This window comes from Saccopteryx leptura, chromosome 9 (assembly GCF_036850995.1).
Source record: "Saccopteryx leptura isolate mSacLep1 chromosome 9, mSacLep1_pri_phased_curated, whole genome shotgun sequence".
Lineage (NCBI taxonomy): Eukaryota > Metazoa > Chordata > Mammalia > Chiroptera > Emballonuridae > Saccopteryx > Saccopteryx leptura.
The window spans coordinates 46,584,698-46,607,138 of NC_089511.1; the positions used below are offsets into that span (position 1 = coordinate 46,584,698).

Genomic DNA, 22,441 nt, shown 5'->3' on the forward strand with positions numbered 1-22,441 from the left:
GACTTTCCATTGGCAACTTCTGGGTCGACCATGATGGCAACCTCTGGCCCAAAATTTGATTGGCAATGTTGGACGAGACAACCTGATTGGTCAAGCTACTAAGTTTCCGCGCCAGGATTGGCTTGCAGAATGATAAAGGCGGAGCCAAGACAAGAAGATTCGTGCTCCGCTCTTAGAAAACGCTTGAGGAGCTGCTTGAGGGATCTTGAGCTCTTTTGGTGAGTAAGTGGGGCGCGCGAGGCCATGGTGTCGGGTGAGCCGAGCGTCTGACGGCCGGGTCTTCCCGCGCCTCCTGTGGGGAAACTCTTTTACCGCTGCGCGTGGCCAGAGCCCCGTAAAGTCGCCCCTCCTGCTTTACCTGGAGCGTACATCCGGGTTCTTTTTCCTGGGCTGCTTTGTGAGTACGTGGGTCAATTGAAATCACCAGTCAGTACGCTCCGCCTATTAAGTTCGTAGAGCATCCTGGGACTCGTAGTAAACCTCTCGAGATTTCCCTCATCACGCGGGGGAAGTGGTGTCCGGCGTTCGTTTTCCTTTTCGAACTGTGCACCCTTCTTTTCTCCTCCCCGCCTTGTCTGACTTCCTCTTGGAAGGAAGAGCCCTGAACAGCCCGTTAAGCCCTCATTCAGACAAAGGACTTCGATAAACCCAGGGCTGAAGTTGCCTTTTTTCCTTCTTTCAGCCCTACCTAGGCACCATCCTCCATGGCAGTTCCCGAGACCCGCCCAAACCACACTATTTATATCAACAACCTCAATGAGAAGATCAAGAAAGATGGTGAGTTCTCGAGGGAGTCCAGACTCCAGGTTGTCTACACGAGCCGGCCCCCTCTTTCACCCCAGCATCTACTTCTTTTCTCACCCATCTCTTCAGGCAAAACGGTCTTTTGCATATGCAGATTCCTCTGGCTTTACCGTTCTTCCAGTTCATCTTACACTCTGCGGGTTAACCCGGTCACTCACAGGGTTTCGGCTCACAGGACCTCTCCCCCAGGGGGCCTTCCCATCTCCTTTACCCTCAGGTGCCTGTCTGATTTCCCATAGGTCTTACTTCCCCACTTCCCCTCCCCCCAGTCCTGATGATTCTCTTCCTGGCCTGTAATCCCATGAAGGCAAGAACTGGACTGGCTTGGTCAATGGAGTGTTTTCAGTGATCAGCCCACAGTAAAAATATTTAATTTCAAAATGAAATAAATAACGATGATAAGTAACACTTAATACCAGAGGCTGACATATTAAGTCTTAATTACATTTAATTTCCACAACAACCCAGCACTAAATAGCTATTGTTCTCATTTCTCAGATTTGGAAATTGAAATTCAGAGGTGATGTAACTTTCTCAAGGACACATAACAAAAGTGGTTGAGGTCACCAGTGTGGAGTTCTGCTTAAGACCCGGATTTTTTTTTCCAGTTTATTTTTGGAGAGGGGGGGAGAGAGAGAGAGGGAGAATAAGAAAGAGGGGAGAGAAGTGAGAAGCATCTACTCGAAATAGTTGCTTCCTATATGTGCCTTGACCAGGCAAGCCCAGGCTTTAGAACTGGCAACCTCTGCGTTCCAGGTCAGGCAAGGACCTAAATTTTGATATCAAACATACTTTTTTATTTTTTCCAAGTTATCACCTTTATTGAACCCCATTTTCGATATTTAAAAAGTTGGCAAAAATTGTAGTACCTTCTTTGCATGTGTGTTTTGGGGATAAAATTAGCTAAGCCTTCATGCATAAAATGTTTTTATGGTACCCAACATTTAGGGCGAGATAAATGTTAGGTCTGATTATCACCTTAGGAAAATAGTGGAAAGAACTAAAGGAAATTGCTGGGTTTAAGTTTGAGGTTACCAATAACCTTGCTGTTGAAAGGAAAGTAGGCTGTATAAATCGTCCATGTGCTTTTAGAACTTCGTGCTCAGGTAGTTCTTTTTGGTACCAGGGACAGACACACTGGTGACTGGGACAGTTCTGGTCCTGCCTTGACGCACAAGTCCACTGATAACCCAGAGTAGCCAAGGTTGTGATTGGGGTAACACAGTGCTGGAATTGGGCACCGAGAAAGAGTAATTCATTGAATTTTATGGGAAAGGACATACTTAGGAAAAGCTTTCCGCGTAGAGGAAGCAGTACAGTTGGCCTTTGAACAACACACGGTAGGGGCACTGACCCACCCACACAGTACAAAATCCACATATATTCTAAGTTGGTTTTCCATATATAGGGAGTCCTAGGTACAGATGAAAAATAGTATTTATGGTATAATGAGGGGGAAAAGTGTTTCTAATCTGAACTAGCATGTGCGAATGTCTAAGACGGGCAGTCAACCTTTTTATATCTACTGCCCACTTTTGTATCTCTGTTAGTAAAGTTTTCTAACCGCCCACCGGTTCTACAGTAATGGTGATTTATAAAGTAGGGAAGTAAATTTATTTTATAAAATTTATAGCCTGACCAGGTGGTGGCGCAGTGGATAGAGCGTCAGACTGGGATGCAGAGGACCCGGGTTCGAGACCTCGAGGTCGCCAGCTTGAATGCGGGCTCATCTGGTTTGAGGAAAAGCCCACCAGTTTGAACCCAAGGTCACTGGCTCCAGCAAGGGGTTACTTGGTCTGCTGAAGGCCCACGGTCAAGGCACATATGAGAAAGCAGTCAATGAACAACTAAGGTGTTGCAACGCGCAATGAAAAACTAATGATTGATGGATGCTTCTCATCTCTTTCCATTCTTGTCTGTCTGTCCCTGTCTATCCCTCTCTCTGACTCACTCTCTGTCTCTGTAAAAAAAAAAAAAAAAAAAAAAAAATTTAAATTAAAAAAAATTTATAAAGCAGAGTTACAGCAAGTTAAAGCATATAATTATAATTACCTACCAAGTGCTTTATGTCGGATTTTCGCTAAGTTTGGCAGAATAAATCTTTATAAAACAACTTACTATAATTAAATCTATCTTTTTATTTATACTTTGGTTGCTCCGCTACCGCCCACCATGAAAGCTGGAACGCCTACTGGTGGGCAGTAGGGACCAGGTTGACTACCACTGGTCTAAGTCAAAAGAACCTGGGACTTCTGGGAACTACAGGTGATCGTGTGTGTGCCTGAGGACTAGTAGCCTGTGGCGTACAGAGAAGATTCCAGTGAGCAGTGCACTGATGGCTCATGGGGCCTTGTGGGCAGGGTGAGGCATTGCACTGTGTCTTGAGGGCATAGGGAACCAGGCAAGGAACTCAGTTGTAAAAGGTCTTGGAGAACGACTGAGGCCCAAGCTGGGTTCATGGGGATGGAGGATGGAAACAAAACCTAGAAATGTCATCAGAATTTTTGGTTGTTTGCCTCAAAATACTTTTGCTTCCCATCTATTCCTCCTACACACACATTTTCTTTTTCTTTCCCAGTATCTTTTTCACCAAGCCTATTTATTTATTTATTTTATTTTTTGCAAGAGAGACAGAGACAGAGAAAGGAACAGATGGGGACAGACAGGCAGGAAGAGAGAGAGATGAGAAGCAGCAATTCTTTGTTGTGGCACCTTGGTTATTCATTGATTGCTTTCTCGTATGTGCCTTGACTGGGAGGCTGCAGCAGAGTGAGTGAACCCTTGCTCAAGCCAGCGACCTTGGACTCAAGCCAGTGACCTTGGGCTTCAAACCAGTGACCCTGAGCTCAGGCTGGTGAGCTTGTGCTCAAGCTGGCGACCTCAGGGTTTTGAACCTGGGTCCTCTGTATCCCTGTCCGACACTATCCACTGCACTGCCACCTTGCCAGGCTTACCAAGCATCTTAAGCTCAGATACCTTCTTTGCGTAAGATTGGTACCCTGTTCCAGCTGTCGAGTACGACAGTATGCTAGTGAGGTGTGGTCATACTGGGATCAGATGCACTTGGGTCCCTGTTCTGGCTATATAGGGTCTTGCCCGACAGAACCCTTAGACACTTCTGGGCCAGTGACAAGTTCTCTGAAAACTTGTTTCCATGTTAGCCGAATTGGGACAGTTCTAGTTATTACCTCATGGGGTGGTTGTGGAAATGTAGTGACTTCCTTGTTTTATAAAATCAAGAAATTTTATTTTTTAAAAATCTGGAGTTTTCACTTGCTAAAGAGACAACAGATTCAAAATGAAATCATCAGTGACATTTTTCCATAACACAATGGTGTTTTTTATTCACGCAAATATTTTTGGAGAAGTTTTTGTGCAGGAGTCTAGACTGAGCATGGAGATACCGTGGTGAACAAATGCTTCCCTTCAGAAAGAGCTAGACAGCAAGTAAGCAAAACTGATGTCAGGAGTTGGAAAATGCCCTGAAGGAAAGCAAGGAGAGGGAAGAGCTACATGAGGAGGCACTTCATTATTATTTTTAGATTTTTATTTTATTGATTTTATAGAGGGGAGTGGGTAGCGAGAAGTATCGACTCATAGTTGCTCGACTTCAGTGGTTTATTGCTTGCTTGTTCCTCGTGTGTGTGCTGACTGGGCAAGCCCAGTGCTTTGAATTGGTGACCCCGGCGTTCCAGGTTGAGGATCCATCCACTGTGCTAGCACAGGCCAGGCTTATTTTTTATTATTTTTTGAGAGGATGAGAGAGAGAGAGAGAGAGAAAGAGACAGGAAGGGAAAGAGAGGATGAGAAGCATTAACTCAGTTGCTTTCACTTTACTTGTGAGTTGATTTCTTCTGAGAGAGAATTGAGAGGGAGGGAGGGAGAAACATGAACTCCTGTTTGCTTTAACTTTAGTTGTATGTTCAGCTTCTTGTATGTGCCTTGACTGGGGCCGTGCCAGTTGCCTCTTGCTCAAGACAGTGACCTTGAGTTTCAGCCGGCAAGCTTTGGGATCACGTGGATGATTTCCCCGCTCAAGCCAGCGAGCCTGCGCTTAGAGCCAACTATGCCACCACTGGTCAGGCCTTTTCTCTTTCTCTTTTTTGATATTATTTTTTAAGTTTTTATTTATTTTAGTGAGAAAGGAAAGGTGGGGCGAGAGAGAGACAGGAATATCTATGTGTTCCTGTTTGTGCTCTGACTGGGGATTGAACTGGCAACCTCTGCACTTTGGGGTGACGCTCCAAGCAATGGAGCTATCCAGCCAGGGTGAGGGGGCATTTCTTTAGACAGGGTGGTTAGGGAAGGCCTTGAAACCTGGGTGACTAGAAGGAGGCAGCCATGCACACATTAGGAGAAAGGTGTTTCCTGGTAGAGGGAGCAGCCAGTGCCAAGCAGTGCAAAGATCCTGAGGCAGAATTGGTATACCAGGCAAGGAAAGGGTTGGGAGGCTGGTGTGGTTGGAGACATGAGTGAGGTGGAATATAGGGAGAGAGGTTGGAGGAATTGGCTAGAGCCACATTGCACAGGCCTAGTTAGTCAAGGTGCTAGTGACAAGGAAACAAAGTGCTTGCATTTCTATATGTCCTTTGTAGGTAGGACTTGTCCTCATACAGCCACCCTGTGGGTTGGTACTGTTACTGTTGACCCTTTGAGGAGGCATGCACACAACCACTTGAGTGGAACTTGGTTGCTACTGTTATTGCTGCTCTTGAAGGATTGCTGGCCCCTGGTATTCTGGGTACTCTGTTAGTTGATTGATGTTTCCCTTCTGGGCTGCACTTTCCTCTGAAAAGGGGAGCTTAAGACCTACCTAAGACCTAGGTATGGTACCAAGGCCTCTAGTAACCATGAATCTTTCCTTCCTCTACTGCAGAGCTGAAAAAGTCCCTGTATGCCATCTTCTCCCAGTTTGGCCAGATCCTGGATATCCTGGTGTCACGGAGCCTGAAGATGAGGGGCCAAGCCTTTGTCATCTTTAAGGAGGTCAGCAGTGCCACCAATGCTCTGCGCTCCATGCAGGGTTTCCCCTTCTACGACAAGCCCATGGTGAGTACTGTGGATATGGAGGATGTATAAATGCACTTGTGTGCGAGGTGCTATAGGAGACCAGATGGGCAGGGACCTCTCTGTCAGGAGTTTCTTGCTGTTCCTTAGTGTAAGGCCAGTGGCCGCTGCCTTGGCCATGAAAGTTCACATTGGATTTGGGCAGATGGTAAGGGAATATGGAGCCAGAAAATGGTGGGCCATTCCGTTTATTAAAGTCTCAAGGGCGAACAAGCAAACAGGCAGGGAATACCGCTTCCTTTTCTCTTTCCGAACTCACCCGGACTCAGAGGCCCCCCACCAGCCTCAGCAGGGCTCCTCAGCCCCTTGGCTCTGGTTCCACATCCTGGACTCATTCTCCCTCTCTGCACTCTGTCTCTCTGCAAAACCGGCTGAAGGAAAATACCCTTCTGTAGCAAACAACGACCCTCCCAAGCAGGAAGGCAATCCACAATATGCAATCTGCCACCATGAAGGCAAGCACTGCAGCCTTTCACAGACCACACACGTGGTGCTGCCCCAATACAAGTGAGCAAACCTAAAAACATTTGTTTACCCAACACTTAGCATTTGCTGTTAATTATTCTGGGGTGTGGGACACATAATGACCAAGGGAGCCCCCAGCCCTTCCCTCTGGGACCCACAGTGCTGTAGGAGAGACAATACTGTCACCAGATGATGAAAACTTGGGGGTCAGAGCAGGATGGGGGAACTGCACAGAGCTGGGTGAGCTTAGCGGGGGCACCTCACCTAGGTTGGGGGTAAGGGAAGGCTTTCTAGATGAGGTGAGGCTTGAAGGGAAAGAGATAACTGGGGAAGAAGAAGGAGAAAGAGTGTTAGGCAGAGGGACCATGTATACTAGGGCCCAGAGATAACCAGCAGCATATGTAGTTGCGGAAGCAGGTCAAGTTCATTTGGCTGGAGGGCAGGGCGGTTGGGAAGTGGTAGGGAGGGCATTGTCTGGAAAGCATGTCCACAAAGTCAGCCTAAGGGGCTAGAGTTTGTCCTAAAAGTGGACTTAACTCCAAGGGTGCTGTGGAGCCATGGAAGGGTTTAGAGAGATGCCTGTGGCTGTTGGATAGAGTGGATTAGAGTAGGGAATTCAGGGTGCAGTTTTCTGAAGGAGAGGTGGGTCAAGTTCCCGAGTTGGAGGGGTTGGGCCAGGACCAGGACAGAGGGCATGGATGGGAGAAAGGGGGTGGGTTGCAGATGGTCACAAGGCCAGCGGATGTCCTAGATAGATGGCTGCGTCTGGTACATAAAGAAGTGGATTGAGCCCTGGCTGAATAACTCAGTTGGTTAGAGCATTGTCCCAAAGCGCAGAGGTTGCCAGTGCGCTTCCCGGTCAGGGCACATATAGAGCAGCTTCAAATTCTTTTTTTTTTTTTTTTTTTTCATTTTTCTGAAGCTGGAAACAGGGAGAGACAGTCAGACAGACTCCCGCATGCGCCCAACCGGGATCCACCCGGCACGCCCACCAGGGGCGGTGCTCTGCCCCCCAGGGGGCGATGCTCTGCCCATCCTGGGCGTTGCCATATTGCGACCAGAGCCACTCTAGCACCTGAGGTAGAGGCCACAGAGCCAACCCCAGCGCCCGGGCCATCTTTGCTCCAATGGAGCCTTGGCTGCGGGAGGGGAAGAGAGAGACAGAGAGGAAAGCGCGGCGGAGGGGTGGAGAAGCAAATGGGCGCTTCTCCTATGTGCCCTGGCCGGGAATCGAACCCGGGTCCTCCGCACGCTAGGCCGATGCTCTACCGCTGAGCCAACCGGCCAGGGCTTCAAATTCTTTCTTTCACTTTCTCTCCCCGTTTCCCTCATCCTCCCTTTTTCTCTCATGCTAAAAAAAAAAAAAGTGGCTTGAAGTCCCTGCCCTGAACTGCAACTCCTGCCAGACTGCTGGCAGACATCTTTGGTTCTTTAGTAAGTTTTCCAGTTTGACCTGGTTGAAATGTACTGCCCCAGTTTCCTGGGGAGGTGACAGCCAGTGTCTGCCTTCAGATGACCTCAGTGGGGGAGGTGGGTCATGTGGAAGTGTGGGCCCTGGGGCACCAGAGTAGCCTGGAGCCATTTCAACTCCATTGCTTTGTCTCGGCTGTTACCACTTCTGGGTCTGCAGGCTCAGGGTTGCCACATCTGTGAATTACCTTTCTAGAGCAGCTAGTAATTAGCTTTTGAGGTATAAAAACCATAAAACTTTTTGCATTGACCCTCCCCCACTTCTTCCCAAGTCACTGCTTGGGACATATCAAGCACTTAGGTGTGTGTGAGTTTTGTCACGGAATCCTGCCAATTCTATCTTCAAAATGCCCACCAGCGGCCTGACCTTTGGTGGCACAGTGGATAAAGTGTTGACCTGGGAATGCTGAGGTTGCCAGTTTGAAACCCTGGGCTTGGCTGGTCAAGGCACATATGGGAGTTGATGCTTCCCTCTCATCCCCCCTTCTCTCTCTTTCTCTCTGTCTCCTCTCTCTAAAAAAAAACCCTGAATAACATTAAAAAAAAATATATATATATATATCTAAAAAAAAACCCCCAAAAATCCCACCCACCAGCTGCCCACTTCTCACTCCTGCCTTGCCACTGACCTGGTCCCAGCCTCCGCCATCTCGTCAGGATGGTGGCATTGGCCTGCCTGTGGTTCTCCCTGCTTCATGCCCTGCTCCCCACAGGCTGTACTCTGTACCGCAGCCCCAGCACTCCTTGTTAAACACTCCCCTGCTTATAGATTCCGTAGTTCCTGTCTTAGGAAAGTACAAAGTCTTCCTCATGGTCCTCAGGGTCCTTGTTGCTTCTGTGATGTTATCTCTTCCCTCCTCATCCACACTGCTCCCCTGTGTTCCTTGAACACCCCATGCATACCTTAGGTCTTTGGTGGCCGTTCTCTTTGCTGGAATGCTCTTCCTTAGATGTCCTCCTGCAAGGCTCCCTCTCTCCCTTTCTCTATCTCTACAACTAGTGTCACCTTAGGCCTTTCCTGGATATCCTTTCTGAATATTTTAATTCTTCTCAACACTTTTCCAGTTCACTTCTTAATCTGCATTGTTTTCTCTTCCACACTGAAGAGGCTCCATGAGGGCAGGGCTTTTAGAGGCTCCACAAACAGCTGAGTGAATGAGATGTAGTTTTGGGGGTGCTGAATGCAAGGGGTGACTGAAACCCCTGTAGTGTGTTCTCGTGCTGGCCTTCTGGCCTGGGACTTCTACTTTTGGCCTGATGCTCAGGGCTGTCCCATGTTCCCTTCTAAATTCCGACAACCCACTGAGGGCTAACTATGTGTCAGGTACTATTCAGAGCGCTTGAACTCATGTGGTCCTCACAGTCATTCTTTGAGGTGGGATACATGGCAACCCCATTTTACAGATGAGGATGTTGAAGCCCAGTGATGTCTTTTTTTTTCTTTCTGAAAAACAGTATCTAAGTTTATTTACTGGTAAAAGACAGGTGTTCAAAGGTGATCCAACTTCTATTGTTGCCTTCAATAATTAAATGCTAGCCAGCAATGAATTCAGTGAGAAATTTATTCTATACAGATATACCATATTTTTTGCTCCATAAGACACACTTTTTTCCCCCAAAAGTGGAGGGGAAAATGTCCATGTGTCTTATGGAATGAAAAATACGGTATTTTACTAAATATTTTAACACACCATTTGGTTCAGAATATTTTTTTTCTTATTTTCCTCCTTAAAACCCTAGGTGTGTCTTATGGTTAGGTGCATCTTAGGAGCGAAAAATACGGTAGGTAGGTTTCACAAACCTTTTGATTTGAAACCCTAAAAGTAGAACCTTTAGCTAAATGATAACTTTCCTAATATTTTTCCAATATTACAAACCTAGACACAGAAATACACTCGTGTGTGTGAAGCATAAGGCCAAAATGGAAAGTGGGCATGCGACCCCTTCCCACCTGCTCCACTCCCCTGATATGCACTGCTGGGTCTGCTGACTGCTCCTTGTTGAAAAGCAGCAATCCATTTTCCTCAGATTCTTCATTAACGTTTAACACTTACTCCTGAACTTGCATCCTTTTTTTTTTTTTTTTTTTCTTTTTTTTCTGAAGCTGGAAATGGGGAGAGACAGTCAGACAGACTCCCGCATGCGCCCAACCGGGATTCACCCGGCACGCCCACCAGGGGCGACGCTCTGCCAAGACCAGAGCCACTCTAGCGCCTGGGGCAGAGGCCAAGGAGCCATCCCCAGCGCCTGGGCCATCTTTGCTCCAATGGAGCCTCGGCTGCGGGAGGGGAAGAGAGAGACAGAGAGGAAGGAGGGGGTGGGGGTGGGGGTGGAGAAGCAAATGGGCGCTTCTCCTATGTGCCCTGGCCGGGAATCGAACCCTGGTCCCCCGCACGCCAGGCCGATGCTCTACCGCTGAGCCAACCGGCCAGGGCCTGAACTTGCATCTTTAAAACACTATTTTAGGATTTGGGATCTTCTGGGACCATAACTTTAACCCAGCCTTCCATAACAGTTTTTTCACTTTCTCTTAGAAAACACGACACAGCAATAACAGCAATGAACTGCTTCACCCTTTTCACTTCTGCAGAAGCTAAAACAACTTTTCCAACATATTAAGGAGCTGGGAAGTTAATTTCCTGGGAAAGAAATACACAGCCAGGCCCTGGCATTTTAGTACCCAGGAGAGCTGAAATAAGTCCATTGATCAAAACTCCATGTACAATAATTGTCTTTCCAAACTTGGTATGTTTTGCAAAATCTTCATTTAAATGCAAAGGATTGACATCCCCTGTTAATTCTGAGAAGGCAACCACGTCCCTCTGTGTGAAAGCCCTGCTGAGTTCAGCCCGGTCTCCAGCTCTGATGTGCACACGCTGAAAGTGCTGCCTGTTCAGCCTCCCCCACCAAAGACAACGGCTGGTAATTACTGGGAACATCTTCAGCTCCTCACATTCCATCAACAGGAGCTCTTAGCTTGCTTCAGTCTTCAAACATGTTGGCACCAAAAAGTACTTTGGAGAGCAGAGGATTGTTTCTGAAATTGAAGACTATTCAATCCAATACTAGTTTCCTACTATTACCAGATAATGAAAGGAGAAAGGGAGAAACCTGAATCACTCTGAAAGCACATTTCTTGCCTTTGTAGGATCCTAACAGGGTCAAAGCACTCCACAATTTGACAAGACCACTGTTACATATTCTCAAAATGGCCGACAAGGTCTTCTCTTCATAGGTTAGGATGTCCAAGGGTAAGGCAGCACCAACCTCCCCAAACAGGTCCTTCAGGGCTGAAATAACCAGCTGTTTGAACTGGGCAGCATTCAGTCCAACCCCATGATCTTGAAATTCTAGGCAGACTTTCATGTAGTGGTGCTGAGAGGGATTTTTGTAAATTATTCTTTCATAGCTGGCAGCTGGGGCTGGCATCTCTTCCAGTGCTGACTATACCTTAGGTCACATCTTCAAAATGATCCTCGGGCCGCCCCGCGCCGCCCCTCCCGCCTTGCGCGTGCGGCCTGGGTCGCGCCTGCTCCGTCACCCGCGCGGCCCACCGAGCCTGCTCCCAGAAACAGTGGTTCTGCTGTGGTCTTCCGCCTGCCCACTCTCCGTGGGACTAGCCTGGCGCCTCCCCGACTCCGGTTTGCTGCAAGAGTCCGCTAAGGGCCAGAGCGCCCCTCCAGAAGCCCAAGCTGCCCGGGAAACTCCTGGGGTGTTTATGTTTGGCTTCCCTCTGCTCCGTCCCTGGATCGTCCCCAGTGATGTCTTTAAAGTTACTCACCACGCTCCTGGTAGGGTCTGCTTTTGCACCCAGGCAATTGGCTCTGAAGTCCACTTTTAACCCTTCGGCTCTCTGTTGGCAGCGCATCCAGTATGCCAAGACTGACTCGGATATCATTGCCAAGATGAAGGGTACCTTTGTGGAGCGGGACCGTAAGCGGGAGAAGAGGAAACCCAAGAGCCAGGAGACCCCAGCTGCCAAGAAGGCTGTGCAGGGCGGGGCAGCTGCCCCGGTAGTGGGGGCTGTCCCAGGGCCTGTCCCGGTAAGCGAGGGCTTTCTCATCGCTAGGCCTTTCTCTGCTACATGGCCTGGCTGGGGAGCAGGGTGAGAAGGTGTCTCCACTTCTCTCCACTTGTGAATTCAGACTCCCCCTTCTATTTCCTTATATAGATTTTGTGCCTGTCTCTGGATGATGGTGTCTACACTCAGAAATGCATGTCCCTGCTTGCCAGACTATTCTTTAGGATCTTCCTTTCTCTGTGTCTCAGTCTCTTGGTTTCTCTTTTCATGACCTATATCAGCGGTTCTCAACCTGTGGGTCGCGACCCCAGCGGGGGTCGAACGACCAAAACACAGGGGTCGCCTAAAGCCATCGGAGCCCCTGTGTTTTGGTCGTTCGACCCCCGTTGGGGTCGTGACCCACAGGTTGAGAACCGCTGACCTAGACGTTGGTTCATGTAGAAAATGCAAAGGAAACTACTAACCAATAGTTAGAATTAATATTTGAATTTAGCCTGACCATGCGGTGGTGCAGTGGATAGAGCATTGGCCTGGGACACTGAGGACCCACGTTTGAAACCCTGAGGTTGCTGGTTTAGCATGGGCTCACCAGCTTGAGCGTGGGTTTGCTGGCTTGAACATGGGATCATAGACATGACCCCATGGTCGCTAGCTTGAGCAGGGGGTCGCTGGCTTGCTTGGAGCCTCGCCCCCTCCCTGCTGCCTGGTCAAGGCACAGATGAGAAAGCAATCAATGAAGAATTAAGGTGAGTTGATGCTTCTTATCTCTCTCCCTTCCTGGCTATCTCTGTTTCTTGCTCGCTTAACAAAATTGTTTATTGATTAATTTCAGAGAAAGGGAGAGAGGGGGAAGCATTTGTTTTTCCAGTTACTGTACTCATTGGTTGCTTCTTACATGCAAGGATTGAACCTACAACCTTGGTGTTTTGAGATGACGCTCTGACTGAACTAACTGCTCAGGACAAGTGTTATTTCTGTATGCTAGCCACACACAAGTAGACTTGAAACTGAAAAATAGCTCTAAGGAGTCAATCCAACAAAGGGTGTAAACCCCTTCACGATGCATATATACACACACAAACTACAGAATGCTGCTGAGAGAAATTGGAGACAGTCTCAGCAGATGGCTGGAGAAACTCCCCATTGTTCAGATGTCAGTTCTTCCCAGATCTAAAAGTCAGTACAATTCCAATGAGAACGCCAACAGAAATTCTGTGGGATACTGACAGCCTGTTTCTCAATGTCTGGAAAAGCAAAGCAAGATAAGTGAAGATAATAAAGCTGGGTGTGGGGGACCTGCTACAGGGGTCAGATTGGTGGGTTATTGGCATAAGGGTAGGAAGGTGGACTAGTGGGACAGAGTCAAGTCCAGACATAGGTCTGCACATACGGTTACTTAATGTATGAAGCTAACGCTGCAGTCCAGTGGTAAAGGGACTTTTTTCTCTAGTAAGTGATGCTGGACCAATCAGATATCAGTAAGGGAAAACTAACTCTATCTCAACTAGATATAAGTTAATTTGAGATGAATCATAGATGTGAATGTGATGGCTAAAACAGTCAAGGTTCTAGAAGAAAACAGGAAAACGTCTTCATGAACTTTGTGAGGACATGAAAAGTAGGAGCATCCTGTTTTCCAAACAGGATACAGAAGCACATAGCACGGAAGAAAAAAATGGATGAATTGCAACCACTCAAGTCTCTCATGTCCGCTTTCCTGGTGGTCATGCTGTTTTTGTCCTATGTGCACCGATGCCAGCTCATTCTTTGGCATCAGGAATGGTGTCTGTGTTGTTGTCCAGGTTCCTCACTCTTACCTTGTTCTCTTTTCTGTCCACCTGTGACTGTGGACAGGAGTGGTTCCTTCTCCGGCAGCCTTGTCACCTCAGTGCATGTGCTGTGTGCCATCGGCCTGTCTCCTCTCTTCTCCTTGCCACCCCTCTCATTTCTTTTGGCACCGGCCTTGACTATCCCTGTCCATCTCTGCCTTCTGTTTTTCTCTGTAGGTCTCCGGATCTATCACGGTTTTTCCTTAAAGTTAATTTTAGAAGCAAAAGTACAGCATTCTCCTCATAGTATTTATTTCCATTCCTTCTAGTTAGCAGTCGTTAATATTTTGAGTTTTTCCAGTTTTTCTTTCTCCACTCATATATTTCTGGAATAAGGGGAAGTGTTTTTGTTTTTTAGGTTTTATTTATTCATTTTAGAGAGAAGGGGGGGGGAGGAGCAGAAAGCATCAACTCCCATATGTGCCTTGATCAGGCAAGCCCAGGGTTTCAAACCTGTAACCTCAGCATTCCAGGTCAACACTATCCACTGCACCACCACAGGTTAGGCTCATATATTTCTATAAACAAAGGTCACACTGGCTAATTTTTAGGTAATAAAAAAGTAAATTTTTAAAACGTTTTGTTTTGATGTCCCCTTGACCCCGAGTCTGTTTTGTTCCATCTGTTTCTCTTGGTATCCTTTGTCTCTTTGAGTGCCTTTTTTTTTTTTACTTCTTCCCAAGTCTGGGCCTTTTTCCATGTCTCACACCTGGGTTTCCTCTAGTAACCTTTCTCCTCGGTGCCTTCTAGTGACATCAGTAGCAGTTTCCCTCCCACCTGCTGGCTGCCCCACTCAGCCCAGCCCTCCCTCTCTCCACAGGGCATGCCGCCAATGACGCAGACGCCCCGCATCATGCATCACATGCCAGGCCAGCCTCCTTACATGCCGCCCCCTGGCATGATCCCACCTCCAGGCCTTGCGCCCGGCCAGATCCCACCGGGGGCCATGCCCCCACAGCAGCTTATGCCAGGCCAGATGCCACCTGCTCAGCCTGTAAGTGTCAATTGCTCCTGGGGTCTCATATAAATAGTTGGAAATAGACTGGTGGGGGTGCTGTTTTAGGGTGGGTGGTCTGGGCAGGCCCCCTAGAGGAGGTGCAGTTGGAAGTTGAGGATGATTCCTGGAGCACCGGGATTGGCATGTTTGTTGGAGGAGCTTTGGATGGTCAGGGTGAGGTGTGGAGAAGTGGTCAGCACCTAGATTTATTCAGTGATCTTCTGCCAAGCAGTGCTTCTGGATGTAGCAATACTCTCATGTTGCTCAAGTCTAGAGGTGGCAAAGCGGGTAGATAGGCAGCAACACAGCATGAAGGGCTAGAAAGGATTTAAGCAGGGTTGGGGCATGGAGACCAGGAAGGCAGCGGATCCCCCACTAGACTCATGGGCTCCCATCTTTTCCCACAGCTTTCAGAAAACCCACCAAATCACATCTTGTTCCTTACCAACCTGCCGGAGGAGACCAATGAGCTTATGTTGTCTATGCTTTTCAACCAGTAAGTGGGGCCTGTGGCTGGGCAGGGACCAGAGAGTGATGGCCAGGTGGTGGCACCATGGGGACAGGCCTCAGAATTGTGCTGGTGTAGCCCTGAAGCTGCTTAAGCTTTTCAGGCAGAAAAGGAGGAGGCTGAGGCAATGGGGTGTGGTGATGATGAGGCCAGGGCATGTGTGCCATCCTCCACCTTCTTGGGGGTGGGAGTGGAAAGGCTCTGGGCCTCATCTTTCTGGCCTGTAGGTTACAGGGTACATGTAAAAGAATAGTGAGACATCACTGAACATTGGCCAGGCTGGCAAAAATCAGCACGCTGAAACAGGCATGGAAGGTGGGGAGATTTGATCCCCATGCCCTGCTGATGGTGTGTAGACCCTATGACTACTGCACAGGGTAACGATTCACTGCTTAGTGAAGTTAGGGGGTGTGCCCTCACCTTCTGGCTCTACTTCTGATTGTATGTATTGTACAATAGAACTTGATTCTTTTTGACAGAAACAGAGTCAGAGAGAAGGACAGATAGGGACAGACAGACAGGAAGGGAGAGAGATGAGAAGCATCAATTCTTTGTTGCAGCTCCTTAGTTATTCAGTATTGCTTTCTCATATGCGCCTTAACTGGGGGGCTACAGCAGAGCCAAGTGACCCCTTGCTCAAGCCAGCAACCCTGTGCTCAAGCTGGATGAGCCGGCGCTCAAGCCGTCGACCTCAAGGTTTCGAGCCTGGGTCTTCTGTGTCCCAGTCCGACGGTCTATCCTCTGTGCCACCAGGTCAGGCACCAGGTGCTGCTTGTGTCTTCTCTTTTCTGGAGAGAGATGAAGGAGATCTTTAACGAAAGGCATATTGTCATGGGAAGATTGTCACTATCAGAAAAGCTCTGAAGAAATTCTGATTGATTTATTTTAGAGAGAGAGGAAGGGATATATAGAGAGGAACATTGATCTGTTTTTCCACTTGTATTTGTTGTTTGGTTCTTATATGTGTGCTGATAGGAATCCAACCTGCAACCTTGGTGTGTGGGACAATACTCTTAACCAACTGAAGCTACCTGTCCAGGGCTCTAATACCAAAGGGGTATAGATGGGACATTTCTCCCAGTCTGTGTGTCAGTTAAAAGGAACAGAGAGTGCAGTGGGCATGGTTCTTGATAGTGCTGAGAGGAAATTTTGAGAAACTATAAAACAGAAACAATACCACATGTTTACTATGGCCACACAACAAAAGGTATTTTGTAAGAATACTGATGGGAAAAAGGATACCCAGTCAATACCAGGATGGTAGCCTAATGGGGAAGGAAGTAGGGATTGAGAAGTGGAAATGAAAGAAACGGCAAATCCTAAAAGTGAGGGTAGTAGTTATTTCTGGAGTGGGGGTAGGTGGGTTATGATTGGGGAAGAAGGTGGTGGGGAGGACAGTGTTTGTTGGCTGGATGTAAGTTATGATCACGTGGGTGTTCATGTTAAAATTTCTCATTAAATATGTTCTCATTGTATGCACTTGTTTATGTTAGGGTTTCTCAATTTAGCACTATATACATTTTGGACCGTGTAATTCTTTGTTATTATGGCCGTCCTGTGCATTGTAGGATGTTTAGCAACATCCTGGCTTTTGCCTACCAGGTGTCAAAATGTGAGGGTGAAATGCTGACTCTAGATCCCTGAGGTCTGTCCATCTTCTCTCAGGTTCCCTGGCTTCAAGGAGGTCCGACTGGTCCCTGGGCGGCATGACATCGCCTTCGTGGAGTTTGACAATGAGGTTCAGGCAGGGGCCGCTCGCGATGCCCTACAGGGCTTCAAGATCACCCAGAACAATGCCATGAAGATCTCTTTTGCTAAGAAGTAGTGCCTTTTCCCCATGCCTGCCCATAGCCCCTGTTTGGGGGCCACCCCTCATCCCCTTGGTTCAACCCCCTGAAGGTAAGTCCCCCTCGGGGGCCTTCTTGGAGCTGCATGTGTGAGTGAATGGTCACACAGCATTGTACCCAGAGTCTGTCCCCAGACATTGCACCTGGCGCTGTTAGGCTGGAATTAAAGTGTTTTTGATGTTTGATTTTCTACAACGATTTGTTTTTATTTCTCCGTCTTCTATGGTTCCCTTTTCTGCATATCAGAATGACCTGAATTTTTGGACCTCTCATTTGCAATGTTGGAAGACTGTTTTGTCCAATCTGAAGTCACCTTTACTACTCTGGCAGATTTCTTTTTTTTCTCAGTCAGCAGTCAGTGCAGGAAATGGAAACCCAGGCTGCCATGTTCAGGTGGGCAGGTTCTTTTCAAACATGATAACCTTCACAAAAGTGCCTTCTGTTACAGCAGCAGTCCCACAGGAACCACTCTAGGTACTCCAGGAGGAAAGATGGGGATTGGGTGCTCATGAAATCATTGGAAGGACAGTAGGAATAGCACTCTGAGATTGAAACACTTGAGTTCAAGTTTGTAACCCATGATTGAACTTCATTCTAGAGTTCAGGAAGATGCCACTACTAATTAATAGGAGGCCCGTACTGACTTGATCACACATGGGAAGCTACTGACCAGACTCGGGTACAGAGAATGTGGCCACTTCAAACATAGCTTGCTTTGCTGGCTGTTCAGCTGCCGGCAGCCAGAAGACCCAAATTCTTCTCCATTGCCTTAGCTGCAGGGGAGTCTGGGAAATGTCGTTTCTGGCTAGACAATCATGTTTGCAGCTGAAGCTGTCGATAAGGGAAGATGGAATGGAGGACCTTCATTAACTGTCACAAACCTAATCTGGAGAATTTTATATTGGCTCAAAAAAAAGTGCTTAAGACCCTTTCTCATACCATATAGATGGGGAAGTGAGATTTTTACCAGAAATAGAAAACCGCAAAAATAAATACCGTAAAGCATAGTGTTATAATCTCTGGATATTTTTTCCTGCCACAGTTAAGCCCAAGCCTGCCCCTGCTCTGCTCTTTCCATTAAAGAGGAACATCAATGATGAGACTTATAATACCAGATTTAGAATTTCTGTAAGAGCTGAAAGATTGGTAGGAGAAAGGGATTTCCCTCTTCACTAAAGGACACTGTTATTGCAGAAACATTTTGCCCACTATACTGGTTCTGTGGTCAGCAGATCCTGGTCTCTCTGTCTGCATAGGGGACTCCCTAGCTGTTTTTCACATTCTGAGAGTCTTCTTGTGTAAAGAGGAATCTATGTTCATACTCTGGTATTTGTACCGTCACCCCCCACCCCCAGCACACCTCTCCACTGCCAGGCACTCACGAGTACTGAGTAAATTCAGCAGATACTTGTGAGTACATTTTATGTGTTAAATACTGTTCTTGGCATGGAATGTACATTGGTGAATAAAATAGACAAAATACTTCAAATACTGTGTTTTGATATAAGCAAAACAAACATGGAGTAATGAGAAGGTAAGGCTGGGTGGGCAGCAGTGACTGGGTGATCTAGGAAGGTCCCTTGGAGGAGTTGACATTTGGGTAGAGCTGTTTAATCTCATGGTACTTGATGCTGGGTGTTGGTTATGTACAGATGGCTTACATGCCCCTTATAAATTCTTCCCCACTCCAAGTCTATGTTTATTCATCATCTAAAAAAATTTTTTTTAAATTCATTTTAGAGAGGAGAGGGAGAGACAGAGAGAGAGACAGAGAGAGGGAGAGAGAGAGGAGAGACATAGAAGGGGGGGAGAATCTGGAAGCATCAACTCCCATATGTGCCTTGACCAGGCAAGCCCAGGGTTTCGAACCGGTGACCTCAGCATTTCCAGGTTGACGCTTTATCCACTGCGCCACCACAGGTCAGGCCTTCCTAAAAAAATTTTGAACTTGTCATCCCAGAGGTGAGAATGCCTAGGGAAAGATGCTCAGCAGAATGATCTCCATGTGTGGCTCTCCATTTGAAGCACAGTTTTAGAAATGATATTTGAATTCAAATTCTCTACTGTCTCATTCTGATCTCGGGCAACTGAACCTCAAGCTCAGTGTGGGCCTAGAGCGAAATCTAGCCCTTCCTCCATAAACTAAATTAAAAAAACCAAAATGACTAAAAGCAAACCTAGCCCCTCCACTTCCTGGATTGTATCCTTGGACAACTTCCTTAAGGCTCTGGGCTTCCATTTCCACATAAAATGGGGTTATAATAGAGACCCTCTTGTGGTGATGCAGATTGTTCATTTTAGTTAATAAAATAAAAAATAAACCCTGGCCGGTTGGCTCAGTGGTAGAGCGTCGGCCTGGCGGGCGGGGGACCCATGTTCGATTCCTGGCCAGGGCACATAAGAGAAGCGCCCATTTGTTTCTACACCCCCCCCCCCTTCCTCTCGGTCTTTCTCTTCCCCTCCCGCAGCCAAGGCTCTATTGGAGCAAAGATGGCCCGGGAGCTGGGGATGGCTCCTTGGCCTCTGCCCCAGGTGCTAGAGTGGCTCTGGTCGCGGCAGAGCGATGCCCCTGAGGGGCAGAGCATCGCCCCCTGGTGGGCAGAGCGTGGCCCCTGGTGGCCGTGCCGGGTGGATCCCGGTCGGGCGCATGCGGGAGTCTGACTGTCTCTCCCCGTTTCCAGCTTCAGAAAAATACAATAAATAAATAAATAAATAAATAATAAAAATTGCCTGACTGGTGGCACAGTGGGTAAAGCATCAACCTGGGACCCTGAGGTTGCTGGTTTGAAACCCCAGACTTGCCTGGTCAAGGCACATACGGGAGTTGATGCTTTTTGCATCTCACCCCTTCCTTCTCTCTCTCTCCCCCCTCCTCTCTCCCCCCTCTAAAATGAATAAATTAATAAAAAATAAAAATAGTTAATGCTCTATAACCGTTAGCTTTTATTATCCTTAACTTTACATACGAGAAGGTGAGCCTCCTAGAGGAGAATATAGCTCAGCCCAGTCACTCAGGAAATGACTGGTGAGGATAAACAGTGGTTATGGCAGTGTATCACCTAGCCTAAGGTCTAACATATGATATTCACTCAGTACTTGAATGCTGGGGCTGTTCAAAGGGCTGCCTGTTCTGTTCCTCAGCACAGGAAATTCCAAGCCAGATACCCAAGCTGACTTGAAAAGATGGAACTGAATATCTCAGCCTGCCTGTCTGGGCCTCTGATTATTGAAGGGGTAGCTGTCACTTGGAGTGGTCTGGGCTGCTTTAGGTGTATCTGGGCATTTCCTTTGGTGGGTGGCCCTCACCCTGTCCTTGAAATGGTTCAGGCTGGGTAGAAGCCTCTAGATGGTGTGGGTGATATTTAGGACTGGTTCAGGGCGGGGACTAGACTGAGAACACAAGTTTCCTTGTATTACTGGAGAGAGGGAGGGCCCAAGGAAATTGGAGACCCCATTTTCCCCTTAGTCACTCTTCTGTTCGTAGTCCATGATGACTTGGTCCAGGGTATTCTTTGGTGTCATCATCTTGCTGTCTGCCTTCCCAGGGCCTACTATCGGGGGCCGCCTCATGCCCAAGCTTGCTGACCGGAAGCTGTGTGCTGATGAGGAATGCAGCCGTAAGAGTCCAGGGTTGCAGGGGTTGAGGGTTTGGGTTGCTAGCCTGTGCGGAGTGTACTGTTATTCCCTTCTATTCCTTCCCTAGACCCCATCTCCATGGCTGTGGCCCTTCAGGACTATGTGGCACCCGACTGCCGTTTCCTGACCATACAGAGGGGCCAAGTTGTATATGTCTTCTCCAAGCTGAAAGGCCGGGGTCGGCTCTTCTGGGGAGGCAGCGTGAGTCTTGGGAGAACAGAAAAGGAAAGAGTATGGGGCTGGGGTAGGAGTGCACCCTCATTTTCCATGTAAAGGGAAAATTTGAGAGGGTGAACTGAAATAGAGTTTGGAGGTGCTGTTGTGATTTATTTTTACTTTGTCTAGCAATAATTACAGGGTACCTCCTATGGTGCAAAGTTCTGTTCTAAACACTGAAGATACAATAGTGAATAATCCCTTTTATTCTAATGGAAGAAGACAAGCCATCAAAGATACAGCAAATGTGCTGCTTTGAAAATTAATGTAGAGTGACTGGGTGACTACATCAGGTGGTCACGGAAACTTCTGCACAAGTGATGTTAAGCTGAAACCTGATTGACAAGGATGGAGCCAGCCATGTGGAGATCAGAGAGAAGAGCTAGTGCAAAGGTCTTAAGCAGGCAAGAGCTTGCCATCTTCCCAGACCCAGCTTTTAACCCCTTTTTCCCAGGTTCAGGGAGATTACTATGGAGACCTGGCTGCTCGCCTGGGCTTTTTCCCCAGTAGTATAGTACGGGAGGACCAGACCCTGAAACCTGGCAAAATCGATGTGAAGACAGATGTGAGTGTGTTGGGGGCTGGCTGGGATCTGGAGGGAGGACACTTGGGTTTTGATAAGGGTAGGCTTTCTTACCTCAGCCTAGCTGTGTGCATTGGGAAATGTTCCCTGCCTCTATTTTCTCATCTGCAAAATGGGGCATGATTTCTAAAATCTGGTGCAGTTGAGTGGTGCAAGATTAGAGGGTTCTGGGCAGTTTTGCCTAGCACTTGTTGGCCAAACCTGCCTGTGGCTGCAGCCTTTGATAAAACCACTAGAGCCTTTGTGGTGTAAACGCTGGTTTTGTTCCACTGTTTTCCCTTTCTCTTTTCCAGAAATGGGATTTCTACTGCCAGTGAGCTCATCCTACCGCTGTCCCTGCTGTTTTTTCTCCCGGCTTTATGCAAATATATCTGCCAAGTGCAAAATGCGAGTCTCTGTGGTCTTTGTAGTGGGGATCTATAAAGAAAATGGGTCCCGGCTCCAGAATCTAACCAATCAACCCATTGACTGTGGTAACGTTAGTGGTTGCTAGGCAGAGTTTCACTGACCAAAGCCCGTTGCTCCACGCTGGGTGCTGGGAGGTGGGCTCCAAGATTTAGGTATCACACACAAGTGAATGGAAAGACGGAATAATCCGAACAGCCAATAGGGGGTTGTAGTGTCCTCTACTGGAGGGGAATGGAACTATTGGGGATGAACCAGTTGGATCATGAGGAAGACTTAAATCGCAGAGCATTGGATTTTTTGGAAGATTACTGCAAAGGGAGGTGGGAGGAGGTGGTTAATCTGCACATATCCCCGCACTTTTTATCCTTCCTGTTTTTGAGGTCAGAAATCGCAGTCATTAGGCTCTTTTTTTATCAGTCCTGCCCATACCCCCTTCTTTGCATCCATATTCCTGCCCCAATTCTGCTACTACCCAATGTGGAGTTGGACTCTGCCCCAGGATTTATGACCAAATCCGTTGCTCTGTACGGTTAAGTGCCTCTGAACCGCCCCTTCCCACTTGTTCGCCATTCGTTCCCCTTGGTCCTACG

At 47.7% G+C, this 22,441-nt stretch overlaps 2 protein-coding genes and 1 pseudogene across 3 annotated transcripts; 2 read left to right on the top strand and 1 right to left on the bottom strand.

The window, feature by feature from the left end:
• The first annotated feature begins 41 nt into the window (after positions 1–41).
• SNRPA (small nuclear ribonucleoprotein polypeptide A) lies at positions 42–17,193 on the top strand. The gene is made up of 7 exons (XM_066350034.1): positions 42–218; positions 683–777; positions 5,681–5,853; positions 11,670–11,849; positions 14,477–14,650; positions 15,061–15,149; positions 16,827–17,193. Exons 2-7 carry the CDS (start codon positions 705–707, stop codon positions 16,984–16,986), a joined length of 849 nt encoding a protein of 282 aa, XP_066206131.1. The 5' UTR covers positions 42–218; positions 683–704; the 3' UTR covers positions 16,987–17,193.
• LOC136381385 (ribonuclease P protein subunit p14 pseudogene) lies at positions 10,436–11,320 on the bottom strand (annotated as a pseudogene).
• Positions 17,194–17,264: 71 nt separating the features above from the next.
• Positions 17,265–21,833, top strand: MIA (MIA SH3 domain containing). 2 transcript variants are annotated; one of them, XM_066350035.1, is made up of 5 exons: positions 17,265–17,401; positions 20,554–20,625; positions 20,712–20,845; positions 21,315–21,425; positions 21,737–21,833. In XM_066350035.1, the coding sequence occupies exons 1-5, from the start codon at positions 17,287–17,289 to the stop codon at positions 21,758–21,760; spliced, it is 456 nt and encodes a 151-aa protein (XP_066206132.1). In that variant the 5' UTR covers positions 17,265–17,286; the 3' UTR covers positions 21,761–21,833. The 2 variants fall into 2 exon arrangements, with proteins under 2 accessions (XP_066206132.1, XP_066206133.1); XM_066350036.1 differs by lacking the exon at positions 17,265–17,401 and having other exon boundaries at positions 19,714–20,625.
• The last annotated feature ends 608 nt before the right edge of the window (positions 21,834–22,441 follow it).